The sequence below is a fragment of the Thunnus maccoyii genome, chromosome 2, assembly GCF_910596095.1.
Source record: "Thunnus maccoyii chromosome 2, fThuMac1.1, whole genome shotgun sequence".
NCBI classification, from domain to species: Eukaryota; Metazoa; Chordata; class Actinopteri; order Scombriformes; family Scombridae; genus Thunnus; species Thunnus maccoyii.
The window spans coordinates 21,436,193-21,461,701 of NC_056534.1; the positions used below are offsets into that span (position 1 = coordinate 21,436,193).

Consider the following 25,509-nt stretch of genomic DNA (forward strand, 5'->3'; position numbering starts at 1 on the left):
GTGTAATGTCGATATTTTGGCGTGGAACATAACACATTTGAGTGAGCTTAGATGGATTCTTTGGACACATCGGTTTGGTATGGCCTTCCTGTCCACACAGGTAACATGTGGGTATTTTATTTGGAGATCTTAAAAGGTACATGCTGATTCTCCCTTGCAGGAGGCTTACCCACACCTGGCATTGACCTCTGGTGGTATTTAGGGGGTGTAGGCCTGCGGGTGTCCTTTGGGGCATGCCGGGCACTATTAGTCCATGGCTGGCTCTTTTTCCGGGTAGCGACAAACACATCAGCCAGAGTGGCAGCCTCAGCAGCTTATTTTGGACCACGCTCCTTTACCCAAACCTGAAGCTCAGGAGACAACATTCTCAAGTATTGTTCCATAATAATAGTTTCACCAATTTGCTGAACCGTTTTACCTTGCGGTTGAATCCATTTTCCATACAGCTCCTTCAGCCTCACATTCAGCTCCTTGGGGCTCTCCTCACGTCCAACATCTAGGGAACAAAACCTTTGTATGTCTCAGGGTTAATGTCATATTTTTCCAGAATAGCAGTTTTTACCTTGTCATATTCAAGAGAATCATCAACATCCATATGAACATAGGCTCCCCTGGCCTTACCAGTCAGCAATGGAATGAGCCGAAAAACCCAGTCAGATTTTGGCCACTGGCATGCTGCTGCAATTCTCTCAAATGTAATGAGAAAATGTTCAACATCGTCATTTTCTGTTAGTTTCTCTAGTCTTGGCTCATGGGAGACTCTGGACTGGCCTGATGAGATAATGGCAGGGTGTATCCGTGCTGATGGAGTTATGGCTCGGGCCTGAGAGTGACAATCATCTGGCTCAGGAGTCTCCAGAGGATCTGGAATTGTTGAAGTGAGCTCTGGTACTGGAGAAGTTCGTACCTGCACCTCCTGCTGCAACAGCTGGAACTGATGTTGTAGAGCTTTAAAGCTCCTCCTTCAGTCTCACTTCATGGGCCTCCTGCTGCCCCATGAAGGCCTGAATAATACCAGTCAAGTCTCTTAATGTCGGCTCTCTAACATCTCCACCCTCAGTGCCTGATGCTCCCTGTAAAGCTGCACCCTCCATCTCCGTGTCACTGTTCACCTGGTCTTCTGATCCTACATATGTCTCTCCAATCCCTGACCGATTCCCCCTTCTGGACTTTGCTCCACGCTGCATGCCTCACAAGATTAAGAGAGGAAAAAAAAAAAAGAGAGAGAAAAAAAACACACCTGTCTCCTAAACCGGCTGATCCCACCACATGTAAGGGACCGAGCTGGCAGACAAAGGAGGCTAAGGTGGTTTCAAAAAAGATGGTTTTTATTTTACCCAAAAAATGCACAAAAAAAAGGTACAAATGACAAAATTTGTAAATAAAGTTCAGGGCCCATAAAAGAGGTCAAATAAACAGAACTCAACTAAAGTGAACTTAACCCTACTAACAGACCTTCCAAAATGAAGGCAAAGGGGAACATATATACTGGCTGATCAGACCATAACACAACAGGGGTAACTGACAAATGACAATCACTACCAACTAAGCAATAAACAACAGAATTCCCCCCCAAAACAGGTTAACTCAACTAAATCAACTAAACCAAAAATACACAACTAAACATTCAATAAAGAGAAACAAACAATATGACTAAACTTGAAATAAACAGTTCCTCCCTATGAGGTGGCAGGACTTGGTATGACCCAATTGGCCACTTCCTGTATTTAACCATTCCATGTCCTGGTGCACATCCTTTGCCCAGGCCTGGCCAAATGTCCTCCAGGAGCAGCACCCCAACACTGGTAACTCAAAAAAATGAAAATTAGAACAACTTAAACTAATGACTGTACAAAAGTTAACCAAATGTGGCTGCTACAAATAGAAACTAATGTACTGCCAAACTGTAAAATAAAATGAGTATGATGTATGAAACAAAATCCAGTGTGTTGTCATTTATTTGTATGTAATGTGCAATGTAATTAAATTAGCTAACTGAGAAAAAAATGACCTACAAATGTAAAAGAGACCAAAGTGTGAGTGCCAGCTGGGATACGAACTTCAAAGCAGCTGTGTGGCTGCAAGTGCGGCCATCACAAGCGTCACGTGTGTGTCACGCAGTTTTAAAGCGACATATGTAGTTCAAACATACTTAGTAGGTGTACATTCATAAGGGAATTTCTGATATAAGCCACTGTCATGCCGCCACCGGTAGACGTTCCTTCCATGTACTTGCCTTAATGTTGTTTCTTGTCTGCAGTCCCAATCAATCAAAACCATTTAAAACTCCACATGGTCTTGCGGCTATGGAAGGGTAGTCTGCTCCTTCTTCTTTCCCCGGTAATCCTTAAATTGGCAGTATCCAACTGCCATATATGGACATCCCACCTTCATGGTTGAAACAGATCATCGACCACTTATATCGATCATCAAGAAGAACTTGATTGAGATGTTGCCAAGGATCCAGCACCTAATGATGAAACTACAAAGGTTTGACTTTGATCTCATTTGTACACCTGGTAAACACATAGTACTAGCAGATACACTATCAAGAGCACCCCTCATTGACTGTGTGAGTTCCACAGGGGAAGATGTCATCCTGCCAGTACCAGATTGTGTGTCAAAACGAATAGCATCAGAGACAGCTAAAGATGCTGAGTCAGTGATACAACATATCAATGATGGCAGGTCCAAAAGTTCATGTTCAAGATACTACCACATCAGACAATAGCTGAGGGTCATAGATGGAATGATACTAAGAAAAAAGAGAACTGTCATTCCTCGGTCCTCAGAAAAATACCAACCTGCCAAGGGTTCCTACTAATTCACTTTTAACAAGTTTTTCTCAGCAGCCGAATGGAGACTTCACCTGCAATGACAATATCCTTCCCTCTTCTTCCCTGCTTTATATTCACTTTCTGTCTCTTTAACACACAGAAATCCAGCAGAATGTCTTAGTAATTTATACATATATACATTCTCAGATAATGATAATGTTTTAAATTGACCTTCTTTTCCAAGGTTTGCTTGTGACATACAGGTTATCTGCTTGCTTGTGAGCAGGGCCTGGGAAACAGTCCTGCCCGCATAATTGCCCACCTAAAGGAGAACCACAGCGAGGAGTGGTTGCAGCGGGTGGCTTGCTACACATCAGAGTGTATCGTTTTCTTCTCTAACCCTGGCCTGCTCCCACCATGCTTCCAAGAGCCCCCAGAACCTCTGGCAGTGCCCAGCGAGTGGCTCCTCAGTGTGTACAGCCAAAATATCCTTAAAGACTGAAGGATATTAAAGCTATTATCACCTCCATGTATGGCTCCATTCTTAAAATAGATTCCACTAAAACACAGGCAGTATCTAAATAAGCACTGTGGGTCCTTGGGTTGGAGCGGCGCCGCCAATGAGAGAAGAGAGTGTCTGGATTTGACACCAAGGTGCGAGCTGAGCAAAGCATGTTCGGAGATGGAGTCCGTTTAAGACTGCCTTTGTCTCATGCACATGAAGTATGAGGCCCAACAGCACTGATGACTTGGACTCAGACTTGGACTTGAGTATTGACTGCATTTGGACTCGGAAGTTGGAGACTCAGACTCGGACTTGTTAATTGATAAAGAAGTTAAAGGTTTTTTGTTCATTTGTTTTTGTAATTTTGTAATTTGGCATAAGATATTAGCTATATTAATTAGAGATACACTGATCGATAATCCACTGATCTAAAACAACTGGTTTTCAGCTGATCGGCCATCGGTGACTGGCAGATCTGTCTCATATATTCAATTTTCTGCTGGTCAAGTTTTCCACACACAACTGCACTATGGATCAGCTGCAGCACAAACAGTGTAGCCACACACACAACAAGTATGTTGCGCACACAATGCACAGGCAGTGTAGCCACACACACACACACACACACACATCGTTGGTGTGGAAGTGCTTTAGCGTGAGTGAAGAAGACACAAAGCTTGCAATTTGTAATACTTTTAAGTCCAAAAATGAAAAAAAAATCTTATTTCATTCTTAAAAGAAAGAAAATAAGTAAGAATCTGTAGGTCAGACTTTTACAAAATTAGAAATCAGAATCGGCCAAGAATATAACAGTGCATCATTAATATTAATATGAAATGACAGTTGTGTCATTTTTGTTAAATGTAGACCTTTTTTATTTGTATGTCAGCTCTTTGACTGTGCCAGAGTGGAGCACTGGAGCCCATCTTGGGACTTGACTCAGACTCAACCTTGATGACACGGACTCAGACTCATGTAATGGGGACTTGACTCTGACTCTTCTTTGGTGATTGTTAGTATGATTTTTATCTGACCCTATATGCTTTACTGATTTTGGGTGTTGGACATGTGACATAAACATTCCATAGTCTGCATGTCACCTTAGGTAATATGGTATAGCCCTTCTGGGGGGCCTTATAGATATAAACAATGGGTCCATGGTCAAGCTTGGAGCCGTTCCAGATGTGGTATGTTATGACACATAATATGTTGTGAGGTAGCTGTCAATCACTTGATGGATGGCTCCCAACTGAATTAGTGCCCATGGAGAACCTATGTTGTTCATGTGATAAGATACAGATGTGTAACCCTACATAAGCTATGCACCGACAGTGGTACGTTGCCCAGACCATCTTTGTACATGGAATGGACCCGATGGCCATCGTCTAATAAACATCTTCAAAATAAGAACTTCGCCAGCTCTTCCTTTGAACGATATCATCACACATCCTTCCTTTCAGTGATTTGGACTTGGACTCAAACACACTATTGCTATAATTATTATTCATATCTCATATCATTAGTAATATCTCTGTTATTATTATTGTTGTTATTATGCTCCTTTGTGTCTCTCTCCCTCCCTCCTTCTTTCTCTCTCAACCCAAACGGTCAAGGCAGATGGCCGCCCACCTAGAGCCTGGTTCTGCTTGAGGTTTCTTCCTGTTAAAGAGGAGCTTTTCATTGCCGCTGTCGCCAAGTTCTGCTTATGGGGGAATTGTTTAGTCTCTGTAAATTAGAGTTCGGTCTTGACCTGCTCTATGTGAAAAGTGCCCTTTTGTTATGATTTGGCCCTATATAAATAAAATTGAATTGAATTGAATTGAATTGAACACTGGGGATTCAAGACTCGACTCAGACTCGAGATTTAGTGACTCAACTACAACACTGGTGAAGATAAGATATTTAAGCAAGTTGTTGTTATTTGAGTAAAAGTGAAACTACCTCAGTGTAAAACTGCAGTAAAAGCAGTCTTCCATTCAAGACTTTAGCATCCAGGGTGATTTCAGACTGTAAATGTAAGTTGAATGTAGTAAATTTGAGGAGCAAAAGTTGGGCAAGGCAACACTTATAAATCATAACTTTTGTTTTAATGTAAAATGTAAAATTCATTACCTGACCTTCTGTAAGTACATTTTCAAAAAAATAGTCGCAAATAGGTCCCAAAATGGAAAAAATAAAAAATAAGTCCCAAAATGAAAAGAAAACCTACTTAAACAATTTTCCCTTGAATCAAATTTTCAAACCTTGACAACAGATAATTCACTCACAAATTATTTATTATTTACATAATTATAACACTGGAGAAAGCATCTTTCCTTTTTTCTAGGCTTTTAGCAAACCTAAACTCATCAAAATTAAGCAACCATTCCAACTTTTGATTGTCTGTAACCCAGAACATTTCAGGGTTTTTTTGAGTCATTTAATGGAAAATGAAACCATCATCTTAAACCATCATAGTATCTATAACAAAGAGGAACATGGGACTGATTTCCTACTTCTCCTTAATCACACATCTCATAACCTGAAATAATAATGGACCAAATTTTTTTTCAAACTTGTATTTGACATGTGAGCTTTCAAGATCTTGTGCAGAGATAGTGATGAATGATGTTGGCTTTACTTTTTCCGTCATTATAAACACACTTGTAAATAGAGATAAGTATGCAGGGTCAGTCACTATAAAATCAAATGATAAAATGTTTACTGGAGGCCATGCACTCTTTTTTATGACTTTTCTTTCTTCCACAGTAATGATTTGTTATATCCTCCTCATTCAGTCAGAAAGGTCAGCACTCTGCTCTGCTTTTCCCAACACACCACATCCTGTAACTGGTAAACATTAATTAATTTGAATCTGAACCAGGAAACAACATATTGTACTTTGAATTCCACTATCTCTCTCTCCCATAACTGTAGTTAATACTTACAGTTTTATAATAAAAACAAGCATTACACTCATGACCGATCACAGCTTCCTGAAGGTGAGAGCTTGATATTTAAAAGATAGGTTTTGAATGAAGCATCAGTTTAAGTCTGTTGTGCTTACAGGCAAACATATATGGGAAAAATGAAACGCAAGACTTTCCAAACCATTTGGGGGTTCTGGTAAATTCAGCTTCAGGGCTGCTGCTAACCATTTGGAGGCCCTAAGCATGGTCATGGGGGCCCTGAGTCGAGTCTGAGTCGAGTCCCAAGATGGGCTCCAGTGCTCCAATCTGGCACGGTCAAAGAGCTGACATACAAATAAAAAAAGTTTACATTAAACAAAAATGACACAGCTGTGATTTCATATTAATATTAATGATGCACTGATTGAAATTTTATTGGATTTTTGGGCTGGGGCTTTCTGTGTGCTGTGTGCATGACTGCATGTTGTGTGTGGCAACAATGTCTGTGCCACAGCTGCTGCTGTGTGCGTGATGTGAACCATAATGTGGCTATGTGAAAATTTGACCGGAAAAAAATCGGATATATATTACTTCTTTATCAGTTAACAAGTTTGAGTCCGAATGCAGTCAATGCTCAAGTCCGAGTCATCAGTACGCAACTCCGAGTTGAGTCATGAGTCCTGAAAATCAGGACTCCAGTCGTACTCAAGTCCAAATGCTGGATTCGAGTCCAGGACTCTTTTTATATATTAGGTATAGCTAATAGCTTGCTTATCAAGCAAACATTTCCCATTTACATTTGCAACATTAAGTCTATTAGTAATAGAGCACATACAGAACATTGGTGCATGTGAACACAGAACACTGTCATAATATAACCTTTTACGCTGATAACTTGTTAGCAAACAGTGGCATATTTCCACATCCAGCAGTTGCAGAGCAACATTATTATAACATTATACATTCATTTGGAGTCGTGTTTCTGTCCACCTGGTGAATCTAAGTCCAATATTCACTCTCTTTTTGCTCTGTTTTTGCTCTCTACCAACTCCTGAGAGAAAAATCTGGCTTTTTAGCTACTAAATGCTCCACTATGTTCACCAGCTAGTCTACAGCTAACTGTGTCTGTTTGCCGTTTGGTGCTGAGCAGGAAGTGTACAGTGGCTGTTTTCTCTGAAAACAGCAGGTGCTGCAGCTGAAAATGATGCTATGAGAGCACTGAGAGTGAACCAGAATAGTAAAATTGCAGAAGGACAGATAAACAATGAGCTGAAGCTATGAGTTATATATACTTGCTATTTTCTCACTTTGGAGTTTATGAATCTGTAATTTCAGTTACTTATCTACTCATTTGATAAAGTTAGATTGCAGCACACCTCCAAAGTCATATATATATTTTCATTATCCTTGTGTTAGGGCACTGGTTGACTACGATGTCAATATCGATAATTAACGAATATACACTTTATTCTGATGTATTTACATATTTGTTCCCTACTACTCATGATTTTACTACTACTCATGTATTTATTCATTATTACCCTTTCTTACTAATCCTACAGTACCTCCTACCTTGAGTGGGAACCAATCATGCCTTTGGACTACTGCTGCTGTGGTTGTTTACTTTGGGGTTTATAAATTCATAATTTCATATTTCATTTACTCATCTGATAGAGTCAGGGTGCAGGGCATCTCTAATGTAACATATTTTTATTATGCTCATGCAAAAGCACTGATTGACAATGATCATTATTGTTATTTTTAATATTGTTGTTATTCTAAATTGCAATTTCTAAATAAGTCTCAACTGCAATATGCATTTTGTGCTGTCTTCTGTGTATTTATAAAAAAAACAATAGGAAGGAAATTTACACATAGATATCAAGTCAAGCTCACAAATTGCTTATTTATTTATTTATCTTTTATTTTTTTGCCTTATTATATCAGTGCAATATGTTTCAGATGGAATATTTTGAAGAGGATGTTGATCTCTAAGCGAGGTTTTGTACACTCAGATTCCTTTAGTTTTTCAACCCAGTTTTAAAAAACCCAGTTTTTCAATAACCCTACGTGAGCTGTATGAACTGTGTTGGGTCTCTCTCCATAAAGCTGCTTAATTTTGTTTCAAGTAAGAATAAGATATATTCAATGAATTTTCTTGGTAGGGGAGGCTGGTGCTGTCTCAGGTACAGCCAATTTATGAGTTTCCTATTCACACATCTCCCTCTCCTGTCAGCCCAATCGCACCCCCCCGGCTGTGGTGCCCCATTCCACCACCCCCAGAGGCAAAAAGAGGAAGGAGGGAAGAAGAGTGTTACAAGGGGCAGGGAAAGGGAAGAGAGAGAAAATTTCCTTGCACTTCTGACAAATGTGCAGTTTCGTTCGTTCACGCCTTTAGCCCCTCAATAATGCAATTCATTGCAGATAAAAAGAAGAGGAAGAAGAGGAAGAAGAAGAAGAAGAAGAAGAAGAAGAAGAATTCCTTCAGATACAATAGGGCCTAGGTGCTTGGGCCCTAATGAATTGATCCTATTAACAAGTGTTGCCTGTGTGTCCTTGACACACACACATGCATAACCCAGTTTCAGTATTTTTTAATCATTAACCTAATCTGCATCCAGTCGCACAACAAGGAAGTGGTTTCTGAAAACAGATCAGAATTCAGGGTCAGATCTTCAAGTGCAATCCACAATCATCTTCCCACACACACAGTTAGTCATAAATAAACACCAGCACGTGCTGCCACACACACCCACACACACAAAAACGTGACTCACTGTGCTTCAGTGTGTATATAAAGAGTGGAGCAGCCTTCTTTAATCACTGATAACTGAAGAACAACACCTGACATTTACCTGACAGGTAAGACACCTGCTGCATTGACATTTTCTGTCTATCCAAGCTTTTCATTCAGCGGAGCTTATGTTTCTGCTCTCTATCAGTATATTTATTGCCAGTTATTTTCTCCACACAGAACAATCTTCTGATCTCCATCATCACCATGAAGACTGTCCTGGTCATCTCCATTCTCCTCTGTGCTGCATTTGCAGGTCAGACACTTTAGACTTAACATACACCATCATCCATGTGGTCATGAGTCAGTCAGCAGTCCAATAACATTGTACTGTATGGTTACCCTGTGCACCCTGTATGTACATTTATGTAACATTATAGGCTCTTGGTTAATATTGAAGGTTTGGGTTAATAGACATAGAGATGGTCAGAATGTAAGATCTGCATATATCTGACATCAACATTAATATGATTCATCCACAGAAGCAGCAGTGGTGGCCCCAAAGGAAGAGATGGCTACTGCACCAGGTTCTCTTCAAATCTAATTCAACTTTTTTCTACATAGTTTTCTGTGTTTTTCTTATTTGTTATGTAACCAAATAAATGACCAAAATAGCTCAGTCAACTAGGATCCAAACCTAGAAAGAACCCAAATTTAACCGTAATTTTTTTTTTTTCCTGCTTGTTATCTACGTGGGATGTCTGTTAGATATGACACTGAAAGAGTCTGGGGAAAGTAAACAACAGAACAGAGCAACAGGTTTTTTTGACAGAAAAGTTCATTTAATTGACAATGGAAGGTCAGTCAGTTCTCTTGTTTAGAGCTGGTTTGACTATTCAAGTTGTACACTGATATATAATATTTAAAAACAAATTCTCCCAATGCAAGTTAGTCAGGGTTGTGTTGAGTTTGGACCCAGGGCCAAATGCTATGTGGGAAACCTGAAAGTGTAGATTTATCATCTTAGTTCAAATTCATGCAAGTTTTTAGCCATGCTAGTGGACTAGCAAAGCTACAAAACATTTCTATTAGCTGAAGCTGTACTTGATGTTTAGTGCTAATTAGCAAATATTAGCATATTAACATGCATTACTAAAATGGTGAACCAGTAAACATTAGCTAACATCAGAATGTTAGCATGATGATGTTAGTATTTGGCTTACAGCACACTGTGCAAAAGTACACCCTCATAGCACTACTAGATTCTTATCTTACTCTAACTCACTTTTTGTGTATGACTCAGACTCTGGTGGTAATGTAGGTATTGACTGTGTTGATTTGTTTGTAATATGATGTTACCTGGATATCCTTGACTCAACAGAGATGGAGGAGAAGATGATACAAGAAGATGTTGTGGCAGAAGATTCTGTCCCTGCTCCCATTAACGGTAATCAGAATGGACATATAACTATATATTGTACAACACTGAAATTCATATTTGAGTTATCAGTTCAACTTTGTCAAGTATAGACTTCCTAACTGTTCCGCATTTCATTGTGCTATAGACAAATTTTGATTAGGTTAAATATATTTTTATAGACAAATTTGCACACGATATACCACATATCGAAGAGAAAACACACAATTTAGAAGACTTATGTACTGACGTGTTTGTCAATGCAATCTATAGGCCTATTATATATGGAAAGTCTACATATAATATCTTATAGTACATGTCAATTTTTATTGTTGTTTCTTCAAGAATGTCGGAGTCCTTTTTACAAAAGTTTGATATATTTTACAGTAACTGCAAATATACTATTACTTTTCATTATATTGAGTGTGTCCCAAATCCACTAAAACTCTCTGTTTGTGTATTACATGTGTTTGAGGAGGGAGCAGCACCTGAATGTAATATTCACTTCACAGTTTTAATGTTTTCCTTTATGTTTATTTATGTGTGAGGCTGTCGTGGCAACAACAATGACACCACTGAAAGAGAAATTAAGTCATACAGCTTTCTCCAAACATTACTAATGTCATATAATGCTAGGATGTATAAATGAGCATACCGGTAATATCTACATGTGTTAGGGGCATTAACTAAAACCCATCTAGTGTTTACATCACTGCTACTATTCTACAAGATATGCAATATACATTTCAACACTTTAGGAAGAACTTTTTTTGCGGTTGTGTTCAAAGATGCTGTAGAATCTGTGATTAGCAATGAGCTTTTATCAGAGTAGCTCAGTCTGTTGAAGTAAAGTTCATATTCTCTATCCTCTGTCCCTGTAGCTCGCTTTAGCTTCTGCCCAGACGGCTGGTTCAGCTATGGCTCTCGCTGCTTCAAATTGGTCAACACTCCCATGAACTGGTACAATGCTGAGGTACTGCCACTGTAATACATCTATATTATTATTGAGAAGTCACCCTCATTGAGCTTGTACACACTGTGAACTAGATGAATGGAATTATAGCTTTTCCTCTCATTTGATAGACTTATTCATTCAGTTTAGCTATTTCAGAGCTTACCATCGATGCCACTGATGAATGTAACATATTCTAAAACTCAGAAATGTCTACTCTGCGCTAGCCTACGGCTAAAGGATAGTCACGGTATTTGTCGGTTAATCAGTCAGTGTGTTATCATCAGTCCATGAAAAGCTGAGCTTTACGAGTAAATCTTCACATTGAAACTGAAGAAAAATCGATTTGGAGGAAGTAAATGACTACTGTGTTGTGTATCCACAAAGATCCTGGTCTTCTTCCTCTGTCCAACAGGAGCACTGCAATAACTTGGATGCCCAACTCGCCTCAGCCACCAACCCCAGAGAGTACAGATTCCTCCAGCAGATGACAAATACAGCCGGTCAGAGCATCGCATGGCTGGGAGGCTTCTACTTGCAGGTCTGAATTTATGAATAAATACCACCTTAGTCAGTCCAGATCTAGCCCAGGACCTGGTCCGAAGGGAATCTAGACTTCAGAGCAAATGAAGATAGTAAGATAATACTTATCCAAACTTGTGCTCTTTGTCTCTCAGGGCACGTGGTTGTGGATTGACGGTGAACGTTTGTATTACACTAACTGGTACTCCCAGGCCTCCCCAAGCAGCTGCCCCTGCATGTACTTGCGCAGCACCAGTAAGTCCACCTGTTTGTTGCTGACTGGCTAAATGAGCTAAAGTTTTAGCGGTTTACTTTTACAACCCTGACTCAGCTGTTTTCTAATGTTTTCTCACAAGGAATATAACTTGTGGAAAAAACAGCTGTGTTTGGACTGGAGCAGGATTATAATCTTAGCTAATGTGTTGGTCAAGATAAAATTTGTTATCAGTTTAAGTGCTGGCTGGCTTTTCTGAGGAGGCCAACACCAAACATTGTAAAATTCTACGTGATATTCGAATATAATATGAAATCTTCTGCGCTATTAATCAATAGCAGCTGTCCACGCTGTGCTGTGATGGATTCACTCACACATAATGGTGTAAAATTTATTAACTAAAAAAATTTAATTTTACAGCGTTCCTCAGCCTTGGCGTTGATTTAACACGTCTCTGAAACCTAACGCGACAGTCCAAAATCTCCCATAGGTGTTTAATTGAGTTGAGATCTGGTGACTGTGAAGGCTATAGCATATGATTCACATCATTTTCATACCCATCAAACCATTCATTGACCCCTTGTGTCCTGTGAACTGGGGCATTGTCATCCTAGAAGAGACCACACCCATCAGGATAGATGACAACATTGTATTGATTTGCTTTGACCCTTCCCTCTAAGGGAACAAGTGGACCCAAACCATGCCAGCAAAATGCCCCTCAAAGCATAACAGAGCCACCAGATCCCCTCACTGTAGGGGTCAAGCATTCAGATCTGTACTGGTTTTTCCTTTAATTTGTCACTTGTCTGTATGTTTTTGGTTCAAGTGTTTCAGATGCAATGACATCATCTGATGCATCAATTAAAAGTTTTTGTATTTTTCTCCTCTTTTATCAAATTTCAGATGGTTGGGGTAACAGCCGCTGTTCCTCTTCTTATCGCTTCATTTGTTCCAAGAGTCCATTTGACTGTTGACACAACATCGTAAACATCTGGAGTCCTGTGCTGGACCAGCTGCCATTTTTTCTGTTTAAAGCCAAACCTTTAAGTTTGTTGTATGTGTCTTAATGAATTACTGTTTTCCATTGTTTATTCTTGAAGTAACTTTTGTATAAAAGCATTTATGTTTGTGATGGTAGGCTTTGTTTCTATAATAAAGTTGTAAAAGAATGAAACAATGTGTGATCTTTCTTTAAGAGCTTATTGAAAAGTGGCCATTCAAAATGCTAGCAGTCATTCAACTCAGACTTACAGAGGCAAGTAACCAAAAGTAAGTACATCTCAGAACAAGTACTTTCATCTGTGGTTTTGATGTTAAAAACTGTACAATAAATCACAGTAAATATAACTTTTCTTTGAGCAGCTACAGCCTGCTCAATAAAGATTGTACAAGGGGTAGGAGAGTATGACATTTTTCAACCTTCCCCAACAAGGTAAATAAGACACAATTTTTTTGACATGGGTCATTTTCTTTCTCCTCTCAAAAATTGGAGTTACTTACTGGAGTTAGGGGGAATGCACAGGTCAGATGACCCATTGAGGGGTTGACCTCCCTTCTTTTTGTTAACTTTGGCTGGCCAGACATTATTTTATTTCACTTTTACTAAGTTAGTATTAAGTTGGGGTCACATTTATTCTTAAATTAAAGAAAAAAAATGCACGGTGCTGTTATTGGTTTACACACACAATCATGTTTGAAAAATCAGCCTGAAAAAACAAAGAAGAACTGGTTTTATTATTTTTAGCTCAGTCATTCAACAGATGAAGACAGTTAAATTGAAAGTATCTGGAACAATAAAATGTTTCTACTGACCTTTAAAATTATATATCGCTTCTTTTTACTTGTCAGTTTATTGTAATTCAGGGCTTTTGTCCATGTCGGGATCCTCTGTTCTCCTGATCTCTAACCTCTCGTCATTTCAGAACTGTTTTCCCCCCACTGCCCACCAAGTGCTACCACCTGATCATCTGCCAGCACATCTGTTTCTCATTCCCCTAATCAGTCTTCTAGTCTACATACACCTGCCCACTCCACCACAGTCCTCTGCCTCTCTTACCTTTGTGTCAAGCATTCCAGACAGTTTATCTACCTGCCTACTTTTCTAGTTTCTTGACCTCAGCCCATTTATATTTGCCTATTTCGTGCAGACCTTTAGAGGTCATTGTAGTGTGCAACTTGACTAAGTACAGGGTGCTTCCCTGGGTCAGTTGTCTAGAGGCTACTTTGTGGTCATGTCCTGAATGTGTCACATAAAACAATGTTTCCTGGGCTGCACAGATTTAGGTGTATTAGGCGGGTATACTGGTATTGTATTCCCTGAAATGAGAAATGCAGGAATTTCCTGTGTTTCGGTATGATGGAGACATGGAAATACGCATCGTTCAGGTTGATAGAGTGAATCAGTTGCCCTGGTGAACACATTCCAGCACCCTCTTGATCATTAGCATGTGAAAGGGTCTGTCCATTATTGATTTGTTGAACAGGGATAAATTAAGAATGGGTCTCATCCCCCATGTCTTTTTCAGAACCAGGAAATAGCGGGATGCAATCTCTAGGGTTCCTCTGGGAACTGCAGTGTGTAGCCTCTGCTGATCAGCCTGGTCATCCAAGTTGTCGATTGAACATACATTTCACTACTCTGAGCAATGCTCTGAGAGTGGGTGTACATGCATTTGTTGTGCTGTGGTTGCTAAGGAAATGAGCCAGGTCAGAGCCCTTGCCACTGTTTTATGAGTCAGAGGGCTCTCCGGTGCAACCCATGGGGGGCTTGTGTCAAAAGGGCTGAGTGGAAGCCCCTGGAGGTTGATAACATACAACCCCCCCAACCTGTCACAGTCTCCTGCTCTGCTTCCTTGGAGGCGGTGAATCCCTCCACCTTGGTGACGGGGACATAGGTGGAGACAGGTGCTTCCAGGCTTCTCGGCTCTGCCGCCACCCCCTCCTGATATTTCCTGATGGCAGGAAAACAGGGCCACAACAAGGATCTTGTCTGGTTGTCTGGACCAGTGGAAAATCCCTGCTCATCTTGTCCAGGGAAGCAATTTCCTGCCCTGGCGGTACCGGGAGATCTCTGTAGGTGGCTGCCTTTTTGACGATCTCCAGGAGCTCCCGGAGGAGGCTACCTATCGCCGGCAGGGAGGTTGAAGCATGGAAAGGGACCCCAGGGTCCCCTAGGTGTGAGCTGCTGCCGAGTTCTGGCTCCTCCACTGGAAGGAGGGAGGCTAGGAGTGACCCGCATGATTTATGAATGGAGGGGGCGGAGTTGTCTGAGTCCGGCTTGTCAACCGCATCAAGGATTTCCAGAGCTACAATGACCAGTTACAAGTCCCATACCAGCCACACATTCTCTGCCTCAGCAGCAAAAGCGTCTGCTCTTAGCTGCTTCTTGGCTTTAGGGAGGAGAGCATAGTACAAACACAACAACTGTGGAGTGAGAGCTAGTGAGAGCGTGCTTTAGTCCCAAGCATGCTTCACAGCAGCCGGTGCAGGTTGAAGCTCATGATGTAACCAGCCTGGCAGACCAGACACTCTCAGATACCGCTCAGTTTTCTTCGAAGACATACTTCCTGCTCACTGAAGGAGCCTTAGAAATGGGACAGCCTTAGTCGTACCACTGTGATGCATTCGGGTTCAAATGCAGCCTTTGAAGGATGTGGCCCCTTAATTGATGCTACCTTCAAATGGAACTTGTGGTTGTGACATGCAAAGTCGTGTACACAATATGCTTGGCGTTCAAGTGGTTAAGTTGTGAGAACACCACTGCTAGGCAGCATGGACATCCATCTGTGCTCACTGAGAATCAGATTGTAAGGGGTGGGCTTTTGAGCATGATTTGTGACATCACAACTAGTTTTGAGGCTAACTGTGGTCAGTATGCAATTTACATAAGTGTGATGTGGATTATTATTCCAAGCTGAGTATTCATTTTTTTAAATATCTTACAACATGTCTGGATGGGATCTTTAAGTCCTGTGTGCTCTATTCTGAGACGGGTAATGACAGTTTTTTCCCTTCAGTTCCTGCCGCTTCCTTCCAGTACAAAGACAAAGAACATATAACAAAGAAGGCTCTAAAAGTATATGATACCAAATTGATTGAGTGATTGATGTAGTTTATGGTAGTGGAGAAGCAAAATCTCTGATTAGAACAGCCATAATTAACGCCTGACAAGGCTTAAGTTGGCATCTGATTCACAGCTTCTGATTGGAATTTCCAAATCCACCTTAAAAGTGGCACCTGTAGATGATGTTGTTCATTTTCAAGCTAATTCATGAACTGGAAAACGCTACAAAAAGGGGGAAAATTAAATGAGAATGAATCGCAGACCACTATACTTAGACCTGTCATTTCTGGACTAGATTAACACAGTTTCAGATTTGAGAAACCTTTTTTTGTATTTGTGAAAATGAAAAAAGGGTGATTTCACTGCTTTTTCCATCTAGACTACATTAGACCAGGTTCAGATCAGAAACTACTATACAAAGACCATAATCAGGAGCAGTGAGTGTGAAAACCCATTCACGTCAGCCTCTGACAGTGGTGATAACTCCCACTTGGTGAAAAAGAATTACAGACATGTTAGCAGTCTTTTGGCTGCAAATGCACCTCCACTGGCAGTTACATCCAAATAAAACCCAATATAACACTAATTCAATGGATTCACCTCATTTTGTAGCAGCTGTACACTGGTCTGATCTAGTTTCACTTGGTAACAAAAGACAGCAAATATTTATCACAACAAAAGCAGCTATTTTAGGCTGTTAATCTGGTGTGACTACAAGGTTAGCATTAGGGCTAACATCCTTGGAATAATGCATGAACACTCCATAGTCGAAATAAGAAGTTTTTTTCTTGTTCTAGCCTATCCATTCTGCAGACATTGCCTGAATGCAGCATAAGTAACAGGACGTGAGATTGGCTGCAAGGTGCAAATGTGCAAAAGTTCAGTCACTGGGGTAAGGTGTGTGGGGTGGGCGTGGTGGGTGAGGTTGAGGTTGAGGTTGAGGTTTAGAGGTTGAGAGGTTGAGAGGTTGAGATGATAGGTAGCCTAGGACGCTGAGGACCAGTACTTTGATCCAGCAGCTACTTTTTTTTTTACGTAGTAGTCACAGTACTTGTCTGCACAGCTACAGTCTGCAATCACTCAGTAAGTTTTAGACGTAATTGGTTCGTGTAAGGTTTTTAAGTTTGATTGTCCATAAGAAATGAACACCAATTATAAATAAATAAATAATAATAATAAATGAACAACAATTTCTCTGTCCTTACACTGTGTAAATCAACAGGGTAACACTTTTATGATCATTCTTGCTGGAAAGAGGAAAAATCAAAGTAATCGCTTTTCAGTGCAAACAAAGTGAAATTTAAAAGGTTTGTAAAGAGGTCAAAATTTCTGCAATCTCACCGACATTGAACATAGTCGGGTCATTAGGAAACTATTTTTAATTTATGTATTTCCATTTCAGAATGAAATGTTGTAATCTGAAACCCATATTGTTTATGTGTAATCAAACAAGAATAGGTCAAAACCTAGTGTATGGCTGGACTGTGTATGGTCAGTGTGTGAAATTGTGGCCAGTTTGTTACAGGGATAGTCAGTGGTAGTGTCTATAATGTGAATTCCTGAATATTAAATGTTCATCTGCAATTTTCTGTTGTGGACCCAGTAATATTTGCTGGTAAAGTGTACTGAAGTAGCATCAAGAGTAAAAAAAAGGTTATGAATGCAGTTGCAAGAACAATACTTTCCACTCATATCTTAGGATGTTTGATTTGAAAGAAAACTGATTTTACTTCTAATTCTAACTATTCTAATTATCTATCTGTTAACTCCCCCTGCTCTTTTATCTTTTTCACCCAGCGTTTTTCACTATATTGATTGTTTTTTCAGTGATTGTTATTTGGGGTGTTTTAACTCCCTCATGCACCTTTTTTCTGCCTTTTTCTCAGATAAGGAGGCTGCGGTGGAAATTGTATAGTATAGTGGTTTTTGATTTTCCATTTTCACAAATACAATAAAGATTTCACAAGTCTTAAACTGTGTTTTAAAGAATCTTTAGCCTCTCTTAGATAATTAGTCCAGATTTGACAGGTCTAAGTATAGTTGATTTTGATCTGGACCTAGTCTGATGTGGTCTGGATGGAAAAAAGCAGTTAAATCACCCTTTTTTCTTTTTCACAAATAGAATAAACTTTTCACAAATCTGAAACTGTGTTTTATTGAGTCTCTGGAGTCTCTATGTTAATCCAGTCCATAAATGATGGGTCTAAGTATAGTGGTTTCTGATCTGGACCTGGTCTAATGTGATCTAGATGCGAAAAAAGGAGTGAAATCACACTTTTTTGCATTTTTACAAGTAGAATAGAGGTTTCAAGAGTCTGATTCTGTGTTTTAATCAATCTTTAGCCTCTCTTAAGGCTTTTGCCACTTTTAAGGTGGACCGGGAAATTCCAATCGGAGGCTGTGAATCGGATAACAACTGCAGCCTCGTTAAGGCTTGGCAGAAGAAATGGGATTCAGATATTAATACAAAAGTCGTTGTTTGCCAACCGCCATAAAACTCAAAAAGAAGAAGCAGAATACAGATGTCAGTGAATGGTTTCGTGTCATGACTCTACACACTCCGATACAGTAGGTGGCGGTATGCAAGTTGTACGTTGGTTCGCGATCCGGCAATAAATATAAAGAAGATGGTGGCGACAAGAGCAGCGGCACCAATAGATGAAGAGAGACTGTGGAGAAAATGGTAGCTTATTTGTTTTCTTGCTTTGTTTGTGTTTACTCTACTGTTTAGTGGAAGTACTTCGTATTTATCTGAAGTTGGAAGTAGTGTGTAAATGTAGCACTTTTCTTCCAGCTCCTGGCGGCTAACTTGTGTTAGCATGTTAGCTCGGATGTGTTTTGCTTGGGTGCTAAGTTCGCCCCGACAGTGCTATAGATATAAACACGTAGATGCAGCATCTGATATCAAGACAAATGTCAAACAATACACCAGAGGGGTATTCCATCAAGCTGGATAAAGGAAATGCCTGGCTTAACATTATTTCGATAAGCCGCGCTAATTTAAGTGAAAGTTTAATTCCATCACTGTGGTTTATATTATTCCCTGCTCGGTAACCAAGGCAACTTAGACCGCAGGAATTGTGTACATCTCAAGTCTCTTAATTGTATCCACGTTTCCCTTAATTGCTTCTTTTCCTTGTGTCTTAGTCCTTCCCACCAATGATACATGGAGAGACGCAAGGAAACCGTGCGAGGAGAGAGGCATGTTTGGAGAGAAATGAGACGTCCTTTTCTCTGAAGCGTCATGTGTTTCTGTTGACAGTGGCAGCTGATCACAGCTGGATCATCTATCAGTCGGCAGTGACTTCTGACGGAGTGGCACAGTGCACATGTACGCACACTTCTGTCTGCGCACGCGCACTGTGCTGACACTAATAAAGGCTCACAGTTATCACTGCTAGCAGCTGTTTCCTCTCTGCAGACTGTTACCTGTTTAACAAACACCTAAATAATTACCTGCATTCTGTATTTATACTGCGCACTGTGTCCTGCTCAGACACACATGAACCATTTCTACTGGCAGAATGCGTTTACATTACTTATTCATTATTTATTGATATCCTGATTGTGAATTCATTATTTCATAACCCAGATCATAGTCAAGTGTCTTTTGAACACTGGCAATTATCTATCGGGCTAAATGTTGCAGGGAAAATTGAAATTATGTAATTCATATCGAACCCCCCGCTCAGGAATTTTGAGCCTCACATGTGACTGAATGGAAATGATGACAAATTATGTAAAATATAAATGTCTTTAAACTGTGTTTCTTTCTGACAGACAGAATCTCCCTGATTTTAATTTTATCTATAATAACAGTTAATCAGTGAAATAACAGATCATGAGGAGAAAAATCTTTCTAATAAGTGAAGAAAGTTGTTTATGTTTTTTTTGTTGATCAGACAGACAAATAACACAGATTTTTAACTAGACGGTGAATCAGAAAACAAATTAAATATAAAACTCGGGAGTGATACACTTATGTTGAATCTGTTATTTGTTTTCACTTCGGTATAAAACTGCAGTTATGTTGCGATGTATCAGATCAGTCAAATCAGCTGCAGCGTCCAGTCAATAACTGATATCCAATAAGGCGGTGTGTTGGCTGGTAAAACACTTCTGCGAAGGCTGCTCTCATGTATTCTTGCTCATAGCTACTCAGAGAGCCCTCCTCGCTCCTTGCTCTGCAGAAATAAGAGCTTTGAGACGGCCTTCATGATGGCGGACCGGAATGACTAATGGTTCAAATGAGGATCAAGGAGTTAGGAAAGATCAAATAAGAGACTTGAGATGTACCCCTAGCCTGCTCTGTTGCAGACTAACTGTCAAGCTTAATTTAGCTGTGTGGAAATCAAAGATAATACATTTATCGTCAGAGGCAAACTCAGTCATATTTAAGGAGTTAAGCGGCATGTCTAGAGTCAAAACTAAATCAAGAGTGTGTCCATGATTATGAGTAGGTCCAGAGACGTGCTGCACAGGGTTAAAAGAATTGCAGATGCTTAAAAAGTCTAGGGCAAATGCTGTGTTTGCTGCGTTTAATATTTTGTCTGGCCAATTGTTGTTGAAAACTTTGAAAGATATCTACTTGATTTGACTCATTTGGATGCTGAAGCTTCATATTAGCTTCAGATAAACTTTTAAATACATTTTTGCACAGAAGGAGGACTGTGGATTTTATCCCCCATCCCTTATATTGTAAGTGCATTATGAAGGGATCTTCTAATGTTCAGTATGAACAGGAAGAATGATTACAGCAAGAAAAACATGTTTCAGTGTTCATTTGGGCTCCTGACTTTTTTAAGACAGACTTGAAAAATTGTGAACCCGTCCTTTAAGTGGGTATCTTTTCAATTTACATGCATTGACAGCTAACACAAGATGACTGACAGACTCATCACTCTGTTGATCATTTTGAACTCAAAAAACTCCCCCAGAAAACACAATTCTCACTAATGTTTTAAAATTCGAAGTGGTACAAAGGTTTTCTCTCTCTAACAAATCATCTTGTGATGAAGTGTACAGACACTGATTTGTGATGCATGTTTACCATGTGACAGCCTCACTCACAAAATAATATTGATAGTTAATAAAATCTAAGAAAGAGAAGCCCAGATTCTGAGTACAGTGGGTGCAGGGAGGTTCTTTTGACTGGATATTTTATGTTTTATGGTGGAGATTATAGTGATGGCACATTCTGGTTCAAACCCTGCCACAGTCACATGTAGCTGCTGTATTGTTGCTGTTCCAGTGTCGTGATGTTCCTGCTCTGACCAGTCTGTCTGTATTTGATCATTGCAGAGCTGCAGCCGGCTGACAGGAAGAAAAGCATTTGGAGGTTGTTAACTTTCACCAATAAGAAGGTGAAATGAGTTCTTCAGAAGAGGTGAGATCAAGAATCAATCAATCAAACTTTATTTGTATGGCACCTTTCATACAGGTTATTGCAATTCAAAGTGCTTCACAGAAGACCTGACAAGCTGATAATAAGACAATTTGACACTAATGTACATGAGAAATAAAAGTAATATAATAAAAATCAAAATAGATTAAAGAAATAATAGACTAAAATAAAAACTAGATAAAATAGATATAAATAAAGAGGTAGGCTTTAAGTTTTAAGTTCTAATTTAGCAAGCAAATGCCTAATATGGTGATATGTTAAATACAATGTTCTCAGTCATAACCCCTGACTTTTGGTTTATTTTTCCATACAAACAATTAATACGTGACCCACTAAGGGTGGGAGATCTTGTGCACAAGAGTATTAAAAAATAAATTGTTTATTATTACAGAGATTAATGTGACAGTTAATTGTCAAAGCACCAGTTTCATTCACTAATTATTTCAAATGACTTCTACTTTGCTGTTTTTTCAATCTCAACTAAGTAATGTCAATGAAACTGAAAGCTTGATGTTTCATATTAAAAGCCTACCTGGAAAGAGAGGGGTTATATAAGTAGGCAACTCAAAAGCCTTTAATTTGAAGCACTTGTACAGTAAATGTTTAGTTTCATTGACAGGAGCTTAACATTGACTGAAAAAAATTACAAAGTGGATAAATTGTGAATAAAATGACAGGGTAACAGGGTAAATTAGAAATAAACGCTTGTTTTTGAACGTCTGTCTAATGAATGTTCTCTGCTGTTGAGATTAATTTATTCAATAGGTGATGGTGCTACATGTGGGAGTACCATAGTATTGCTAGCTAATAGGTAGCAGCATTTTTATCAAGACCATTCTTTAATTTCTCTCTGTATTTTTTTCTCCTCAGGTGAAACAGTCAGACACAGACAGGAGCAGACTTCATCAGTGTCAACAGTGTTGGAAATCTTTCAGTCGGATTTGTAGTCTAAGACGACATGAAATCACTCACACCGAAGAGAAATTGTACCACTGTGAACAATGTGACATCAGCTTCAGCCAATTACATGAATACAAGCTACACCTGCATACCCACACTGAAGAAATACCATACTGCTGCGACCAATGTGGGAAGCATTTCAGCAACAAGACTTCATACAGAAAACACCTGTTTAAACATAATGGAACATACCAGTGTGACCAATGTGAAAAGAGTTTCAGTCAGTGGGGTAATTTCACAGTACACTTACGTGTCCACAGCGGAGAGAAACCACACTACTGTGACCAATGTGGAAAAAGTTTCCGTTGTTTAAGTACTTACAAGAATCATGTGCGTACCCACACTGGAGAGAAACCATACTGTTGTGACTACTGTGGGAAGAGATTCACTCAGTTTAGCACTTACGATCAACACTTGCGTATCCACACCGGAGAAAAACCATACCAGTGTGAACTGTGTGGGAAGAGTTTCAGTCGATCAAGCAATTACAACCAACACCAGCGTGTCCACACCGGAGAGAGATCAAACAGGTGTGATCAATGTGGGAAAAGTTTCAATAGGTTAGGGACTTACATTCGTCATCTTCGTGTCCACACCGGAGAAAAACCATACTGGTGTGACCAATGTGGTAAAAGTTTCAGTCAGTCTGGAAGTTACAACCAGCACTTGCGTATCCACACTGGAGAGAAACCATACTGGTGTCCAAAGTGTAAGAAATTCTTTGCTTGGTCTTTGTCCTTGAAGAAACACAGATGTGTAGAGACAGACGAAGAGAGCTCAGAATGTGTGTAGTAGGATGGAAAAAGTTCTTTTTGCCATCTCAGAGTGAGATTTTAAGTTTATAGACAGTACCAGTCAAAACTTTTAACTGCTGCTGTACATTAGGGCTGCAACAAACAATTATTTGAATTATTGATGAATGTGTCAGTTATTTTCTCGATTAATTAGTTGTTTTACCTATTGTGTCATAAAATGGTGAAAAATGTCGAGATGACATCTTTAAAGGTCTTCTTTTGTCCCGACCAACAGTCCACAACCCAAAGCAGGCATGGATTAAGAATGAAGAGGCCCCTAGACACACATGCGCAATCCAACTTTTCAATTTTAGGTTTTTAGTGTAGGCTGCTATTTGTTGGAAAAAGCTGTAGCTTATACAGGATTTAAACTGACAGGTTACAGCCTATGGTCACAACCTGAAGAACAATCAACACCTGTAGACATCTTCTGTCATACAGGATTTACACCACATGATTGCTACAATATTTTCCTGGGCTAGCAGCAACAATATCAACACATTAGCCTACAGTGTGTAGCACATACTGCCCCACTTCCACCAATACAGTTCTATGATTCAGAACACAAGCCATGCAGAGCAACAGGAAACAGCAAAGTACAATAATACAGCAACAACAAACACCATTTCGACACATAGCCATGCAAGCAACAAAACACAGCCAGCCATTGATCTTGATAAAATGTTAAAAGATGCAGTTATGGGTTAGTAAAGTGGTAAACACTTAACACTCAACCCATGAGTTTAAGGACATGACTACAGAAAAACCTACCAAGTTGTTAATAAAAATACTTTGCCATAAAATAGTCTACCTATGTCTATGGATTTACTCAGCTTTTAAAGCTTAAACAGGATATAAACAGACAGGCAGACGTTATTATGTAAGTAGTCTGATTAATAAATGTATCCTTTGATTTTGAAACAGAAGCCTTAGGGATGAACGCTGGGTGCTGGGATAAACTTGAAGCGCTTCATCCTGGCCCTGCCATCGCTTTTCTGCCTGAGAAAGATGCTATATGGACACAAACCATGCTGTTAAATCAATGAATTTTATTTTATGAAAAAAAAATTGACCCTGCGCAATTTTAAACAGCCCCCTCAGTCACTTTATCCTGGTTCCTGGCCTGATTGGTTGAAATAGTTACCTAAAAGTATGGTTGAAATAGTAAAAAGTAATAGATAAATTGTTAGGCTGCTAAACTGGTAACCTACCCGCCACCGGGTCTGTGCCATCTGCATTGGTGTCGGGCTCAAGTGGAGATGAGGGTGGAGCAGTTGAACAGGTGGCTTCGCTGTTGCACGACTGTGGTTCTCTGCCTTAGCTTCATGCTGATGCTCAGCTGAACTAGCAGCTGCTGCCATGTTACTGTCCTTCTCCTCCTTGCTGTTAGCATCGTTCTGATATCCTTTTCCTTTTTTGTCATTCTCTTTGCTGCTCCACTGCTCCAACATTTGTTGGACCAATCATAAAACCAATCATAATATTTTACTTATTTGCAAATAAACTAACTCTGCATTTATTGATTTGTATTTCAACACAAACACACTCAATTAATTTATTTGATATTCAAAAATCCAGGTATCGGCCCAATTGGCCTGGTGGATAATCCTTGCCTGACCCAAAGATATTCAGTTTACTGTCATAGAGGACTAATGAAACCAGAAAATAATCACATTTGAATGCTGCAATCAGAGAATTTGGACATTTTATTCTTAAAAAATTACTCAAAACAGTTAATTGATTATCCAAATAGTTGGTAATTAATTTTAAAGTTGGCAACTATCAATTAATTGACTAATTGTATTTTGAATATACATATATATATTATATTAAAGCCACATTTACAATAAAGTGCAATCTATTGTAGAGAAAACACTGTCCATGTTTTAAACGGTGGTAATACTGTATGTCAGTACAGTGTCGTCATTTTAAGAAAGTGTAATATTACAAGAAAAGGTTATATGTAAATAAAGTCGTAGTTCAAGCAAAAAATCCTTCTAGACATTTTTGTTTCTTGACAGACCATATGTGGTGTACAGTTGGTATTTTGACTTGCAGAAGACTTGTATCACAGGCTCCGCAGGTGCTGGTTTGCCAAGACAGGTTAGTGCCTTTTGAGTTAACACTAGCATGGCTGTAGACTCTAATTGGGGATTCAAATGGAAACAGCCCTGCATTAAAACAACGGGGGACTGTGGTGGTGGGGGTTGTTTAAGGTACCAGTGAGGCAATGAAACATGATTCAGGAAGTCCAGTTGGAGTAACAGATGAATGTATTC

At 39.5% G+C, this 25,509-nt stretch overlaps 2 protein-coding genes across 7 annotated transcripts; both read left to right on the forward strand.

The window, feature by feature from the left end:
* Positions 1-8,836: 8,836 nt before the first annotated feature.
* Positions 8,837-13,141, forward strand: LOC121884162 (ladderlectin-like). 4 transcript variants are annotated; one of them, XM_042392835.1, is made up of 8 exons: positions 8,837-9,032; positions 9,145-9,220; positions 9,447-9,491; positions 10,286-10,351; positions 11,203-11,294; positions 11,689-11,814; positions 11,951-12,050; positions 12,913-13,141. In XM_042392835.1, the coding sequence occupies exons 2-8, from the start codon at positions 9,172-9,174 to the stop codon at positions 12,981-12,983; spliced, it is 549 nt and encodes a 182-aa protein (XP_042248769.1). In that variant the 5' UTR covers positions 8,837-9,032; positions 9,145-9,171; the 3' UTR covers positions 12,984-13,141. The 4 variants fall into 4 exon arrangements, with proteins under 4 accessions (XP_042248769.1, XP_042248786.1, XP_042248795.1 ...); XM_042392852.1 differs by lacking the exons at positions 8,837-9,032; positions 9,145-9,220; positions 9,447-9,491 and adding an exon at positions 9,678-9,763; XM_042392861.1 differs by lacking the exons at positions 8,837-9,032; positions 9,145-9,220; positions 9,447-9,491 and adding an exon at positions 10,072-10,110.
* A 5,341-nt stretch (positions 13,142-18,482) lies between these two features.
* On the forward strand, positions 18,483-24,749 carry LOC121884126 (gastrula zinc finger protein XlCGF7.1-like). Of its 3 annotated transcripts, none has more exons than XM_042392750.1 (4): positions 18,483-18,755; positions 19,220-19,403; positions 21,374-21,458; positions 22,347-24,749. In XM_042392750.1, the coding sequence occupies exons 3-4, from the start codon at positions 21,441-21,443 to the stop codon at positions 23,226-23,228; spliced, it is 900 nt and encodes a 299-aa protein (XP_042248684.1). In that variant the 5' UTR covers positions 18,483-18,755; positions 19,220-19,403; positions 21,374-21,440; the 3' UTR covers positions 23,229-24,749. The 3 variants fall into 3 exon arrangements, with proteins under 3 accessions (XP_042248684.1, XP_042248693.1, XP_042248704.1); XM_042392759.1 differs by having other exon boundaries at positions 19,220-19,273; XM_042392770.1 differs by lacking the exon at positions 19,220-19,403.
* Positions 24,750-25,509: the final 760 nt, after the last annotated feature.

Coding starts and splice junctions, on each gene's coding strand:
- LOC121884162 (XM_042392835.1), top strand. CDS start 9,172: ATGAAGACTGTCCTGGTCATCTCCATTCTCCTCTGTGCTGCATTTGCA. Junction 11,815..11,950: donor TGGGAGGCTTCTACTTGCAG/GTCTGAATTTAT, acceptor TTTGTCTCTCAG/GGCACGTGGTTGTGGATTGA. Junction 12,051..12,912: donor CATGTACTTGCGCAGCACCA/GTAAGTCCACCT, acceptor ATCAAATTTCAG/ATGGTTGGGGTAACAGCCGC.